Source organism: Echinops telfairi, unplaced genomic scaffold (genome assembly GCF_000313985.2).
Source record: "Echinops telfairi isolate 266 unplaced genomic scaffold, ASM31398v2 ScPeMD7_655;HRSCAF=1070, whole genome shotgun sequence".
Classification (NCBI taxonomy): Eukaryota; Metazoa; Chordata; class Mammalia; order Afrosoricida; family Tenrecidae; genus Echinops; species Echinops telfairi.
This window is the reverse complement of record NW_022104553.1, coordinates 12,056,860-12,061,758: the sequence shown is the minus strand read 5'-3', so window position 1 is coordinate 12,061,758 and position 4,899 is coordinate 12,056,860. Positions and strand designations below refer to the sequence as shown.

General features: G+C 60.1%; 1 protein-coding gene across 2 annotated transcripts; it reads right to left on the bottom strand.

Moving 5' to 3' along the window:
• Positions 1-1,365: 1,365 nt before the first annotated feature.
• RING1 (ring finger protein 1) lies at positions 1,366-4,893 on the bottom strand. 2 transcript variants are annotated; one of them, XM_045292737.1, is made up of 7 exons: positions 4,776-4,893; positions 4,523-4,567; positions 3,776-3,936; positions 3,452-3,667; positions 2,391-2,780; positions 1,990-2,263; positions 1,366-1,771 (listed from the first exon to the last, which is right to left on the bottom strand). In XM_045292737.1, exons 1-7 carry the CDS (start codon positions 4,851-4,853, stop codon positions 1,670-1,672), a joined length of 1,266 nt encoding a protein of 421 aa, XP_045148672.1. In that variant the 5' UTR covers positions 4,854-4,893; the 3' UTR covers positions 1,366-1,669. The 2 variants fall into 2 exon arrangements, with proteins under 2 accessions (XP_045148672.1, XP_004711798.1); XM_004711741.2 differs by lacking the exon at positions 4,523-4,567.
• Positions 4,894-4,899: the final 6 nt, after the last annotated feature.

Below are 4,899 nucleotides of genomic sequence, written 5' to 3'. Positions count from 1 at the left end.
TGTGTGTGTCATTTAGACCCTGAAACACGTGGCAGGGGTAGTCATTTCTCTTGGGGGTGGGTAGGAGAAGAGGGGTCACCGCAGGCCTCCCATATGGTGTGGGGCGGTAGGAGAGGGCGGGCATGGGGAGGAATGTGGGAAGCGGAGAGGAAGTGGCCACTGGGGGGCTGCGGAAGGGAAGAGACAGTTGGTGGGGTGCAGGCTGTGAAACGGGAGGGGCCAGGCGACAGAAAGGGAAGCGAACGCTGGTGGGGACAGCCCGTGGGGTCAGAAGAGTGGAGGTAACCTCTCCCCACTCTCCCGCAACTCCTTCCTGCGTTTCCTTCCATGAAGCTCCGGGAGGAACGCCCACCTTCCTCCCGTCCCCACCTCCTGCGAGAAGAGAAGGGGCCTTAGGGTCCAGGGATGGGGAGGCAGGTGTAGGAAGGGGCTCCCCCAGGGCTGAGGATGGCGTGGTCTGTGTCCGAGCTCGGGGTCTCGGCGGTGGCGTGGGTGGGGCACTAGGTCACCGGCCCTGCTGTACTTTCCGGGCGGCGGAAGAAATCAGCTCTCCCAAGGGTGGAGTCGCCTGCCTGTCCCCTGACCCACCCGGGAGTGAACGCAGGAATGTGCAGAGGGCAGAGGTGGGCGTGGGGTTCTGAGGGCGGCGGAAACGGGAAGTGAGGCTGGGGAGCAGGGAGCCGCTCTTGGAGGGGCTCTGGGCTGTTGAGCAGCCCCCCTGGCCAGTGCCCCTCCCCCGGAACTCCGGGGGGCCGGAGCTCACCGTTCAGCTGCTGCCCCGACTCCCACAACTCCAGTCCCCAGGCGGCTGGGCCACCCTGGGCACTGGGCCACACACTCTTGGGAGCTGTCGTCCCTGTCCCTGCTCGCCTAGCTTCAGAAGGCGACCCGGGGTTAGGGGTGCCCAGAGCCCTTCCCACCTCCCTCTAGTTTTCTTTCTAGCTAGAGACCAGCCCCTCCAGGGGGAGAGCCACGAGTGCCCATCACAGTCCTGTCACCCCCTCCAGAGGGGCCTTGCTCTTTGAAGCAACTGCCCTTCAAAACGGAGACCCTGCATTTCGGCCTGTGTGATAAAACTTAAGGGGAGTGTGTCTGTGTCTGTGTGTCTGTCTGGTGTGGGGGGGTGGAGCCTGACCTTCACACACCTCTCCCTCCTTCAGCCTGCCTCTCCCTGAGCTGCTTCAGGGGGATCAAGCCTCCTGATTTTCTTAGCTACTTGCTAATTTGGAGGTTCCCTTAAAAGAATGAGACTCTCTGAATTAGCTTTGGCATTTCTTTCCAATTCCACGGCGGATTCTTTTGAAGGTTTCTGGGCTCCCCTCCCTCCATACACACCCCTGACCAACAGAGACACAGAACTGCAGGTTTCAAAGAGGAGACAAAGCAAGTTTGTTGTCTTAGAGTTTGGGACCATGGTGCAAAGGGGAGCGCTCTTGCTCACATGGCAAGCTGGGGTCAATAGAAAAGGCAGTAGATGGGGCGCATGCCCCATTCTGTACAATATAGAAGAATCTGATATAGATACTTTGTATAAAAGCCACTTGTCCTCATTTGTGTCCTTCTGCTGGTCAGCCGGGTTGGGGTCACTGGGGGACAGAGAAGCTGGGGTGGTAGGCCAGGGCTGGGGGCCACCCTGTGGTCCTCGTCCTCTGGCTGCCCCTCTGCAGCATCACTTTGGGTCCTTGGTGGGGGCGTAGCAAAGCTCCAGTGGCCGGGACACCTTCCAGAACTTCTCATTCACGAGCTCCAGGGTCAGTGAGCCGTTCAGCGTCTGGGGAAGGGGAGAGGGGGAACATTGGAGGGGAGAAATGGCAAAGGCAAAAGGTGCACCCCCCCCACCCCACCGCCCCGGGGAGAGAGAGAAAACAATAAAGAGGGAGGGGGTGAGGCAAAAGAACGCGGAGGGAGACAGGGGAGAGGAGGGCTGGTGAGTAAGAGGCCAAGACCGGAGTGCGGCGGTGCAAAGCGGCCACGCCTCGCCCAGCTCACCGTGAAAGCTCCGCCCCCAGGGGCGATGTAGATGGTGTACTGCTTCTCGCTGACGCCCTCCAGGCTGGGCAAGGTGGGCTCCTCGGGGCCATCAGTTCCTCCGGCACCCCCACCCTCCCCACCGCCCCCATCAGGTCCTCCAGCATCCGGGGCACCCCCTCCAGGTCCTCCTGGCTCCCCTGCCTCTTGCTGCTGCCTCCGCTCCAGGGCGATGCGCAGGGCCAAGTACTTGGAGAGATGGTCCACGGTGGCATTCCCGGTGGTCTTCACATACCTGCGAGGGAAAGGGCGTGGGGAGCCTCAGAGAAGGAAGGCAGGGGGTCTGCGAGGGGGGTCTTCCCGAAGGGCCTCTGGGCTCCGTCTTTGGTTCGTGCTCTGGGGAAAGGCGGGGGGCTCCTCACCTAGTCTGGCAGTATTCGCCCTTCTCCACGAGCAGGGGGTGGGGCCGGAACACGAGCTCGATTTCTCCTCCTGGCTCGGGGGGACTGGGGGCCCCAGGAGGGCTTGGGGGCCCCAGGGTGCCGCCTCCCAGAGTCCCTCCCCGGTCGCCAGAGTCCTCAGACCCAGCACCCCCACCGACCCCTCCGGTGCAGCCTCCCCCGGTGCCTACACTGCTCCCCCCTGCGCCCCCTCCGCGGGGTCGCTTGGGAGCAGGGCCAGGGGTGGAGTCGGGAGCGGAGTCTGAGCTCACGTCCTCTCCGTCCCCTTCTCCTTCCCCAGGCTCTCCTTCACCCCCACTCATCGTGGTGGTCTGATCCGACCCCGGGATCTGCCGCCGCACGCGCTGGGCCCTGTGGAGGAAAGTGGGTGAGGTTAGGAAACCTCCAGGATACCGGCGGTGGACTTTAAACTTCAGATAATTTGGCGCAGGAATATGTAATATTTCACTATGCACCGACTCTGGTGGAGCGCCCCGAGTATTTTGCCCTGTCTAGCTTATCCTTTGAAGCTGGTACTTAGTTATATTCACCCTATTACAAAGCTGGGGAGACAAAGTCGCTTGCTTCAGATGGTCAGAGCTCACTTAGCAAAGTGTGATTCCAGAACCAGTGGCGTTATCATCCCCTGGGAGGCGGTTGCAATGCAGAATGTTAGATCTGATTCCTGACCAAATGACGCAAGATTCCCGTCTGAGCAAGACTCGGCTAATTTAGAAAGACATTCAAGTTTGAGAAATGTTGGCTAAGGTGGTAACTTAGTACTCCCCAGCAGTATGACCGAGTGTAAGGTCAAGATCACTGCTGTTCCAATGTCTAGAAAGGAGGCTGTTTGCCTCTCACGAACTGTAGTACCAGGTGCTTACTAAGAAGCAGGCTTTCTATCCATGGCTTCCAGGCCTGAGGAGCAGGCTAGGGCTGGCTCCTAGGATTAGGGTTATGGTTCCTTATGAGCCAGCAGCAAGGCCAGCACGGTGGGCTCCACCAGTGCCAGTACCGCCGCCCACTGCTGCCATGCTCTGTACCTGTGCATGGCCTGCATGCGCAGGCCCTCCTCGATGCTGGAGCTCAGCGCCTGCTGGTTGTGCAGACGACTCAGGCGGATGAGCACCCGGTCTTGGTGGGCCTCGTACTCCTCCCGGCTGGGATAGATCTTAGAAATGAGGGCATCGAAGTTGGGGTCTGGCCGCAGGGACCGCTTGGATACCAGCTTCTTGCGACACGTGGGACACTCCTTGTTCCTGGGAGAGGGGAGGCCCCTGTGGTTAGTCACCTGGGCAGTGAGGTCCAGCACCAGCAACAGTGCCCTGGCCCTGTTCAGCCCAGCAACAAAAGGACCCTCCGGTTACCCGCTCCTCAGGGCCGTGACGATGCAGTCGGAGCAGAATCGGTGGAGGCACTCCTTGGTCGTCATTGTGTTCTTGAGCATGTCCAGGCAGATGGGGCACATGAGCTCCGAGTGCAGCGACCGAGGGGAGACGGCAATCTCAGTGCCATCCATGATGGCTTCCTGGAGGCATCAGAGGGGGCAGTGGGTTGGGGGAGGGGGGCTGGCTGTGGACTCCAGCGGTCTATGATACACGAGTGTGGAGACCTTTAGGGAGATGGTACACATTGGGTGCTACGTGTTGGCTGCTTGGGGATTCAGAGACAAGAGAGGGGTGACTGAGTGAGAGAAGGCAGGACAGAAAGGGCCTGCGCCGGTCACCAGGAGTCGGCCTCTGCCATCAGAGGACCTGAGGTGTGGGGCACAGCCCCGGGGAAGAGACCTCAGCCCGAATGCCGGACCAGAACGCTCAGGGGTGTGGTCAGGGACACTTCCATTTTCATAAGCTCTGGAATGGACTTCTGACTCCTGACAACCCCCATGGGTGTCCGAGGAGATAAAACTGGGCCGCACACATAGGGCTTTGGCTGGCTGGTTTTTCTGCTGTGGATCGCCAGGCCTGTCTTTTGCGTGACTCTTTACGCTTTTCCTTAGCAGCGTACTGTGTTAACGGTTCACAACCCCCAGCACCACACAAGCTAAGGCGAGCCTTAGAGGCCCCGACAGAAGGCGTCGGGCAGGGAAGGTCATTTCTGCGTCTGCTGACTACCTTTCGAACATAGGCTGTAGTGTTTCTTCTGCCTCCCTGGCCGCGCTGTTTAGAGGGCGAAAATGAGAATAAATGTAACCGTGTTTACATTTCTCGGGTTAAGGTAACTTAAAGGTAGGGCCAGAAAGTCTGGTGCCAGGCGGGGTTGGGAGAGAGGAGCAGAGAATGAAGAAGAGGCTGTGCGAGGGGGAGTCCCGGCGGGCGCGGGAGGTGTGGGAGGAAGGGGCCAACTGTAAGGGAGGCTCCCCGTCACCTGCGGTGTCCGGTGCAGCTCGTACAGACTCAGTTCCCACGTTTTGCTGGCATTCTGGGCATTCGCTGGCGTCGTCATGGTGACCAGACCCCGATCCCCCACCAGAGTCCCGCTGCGGAGGAGA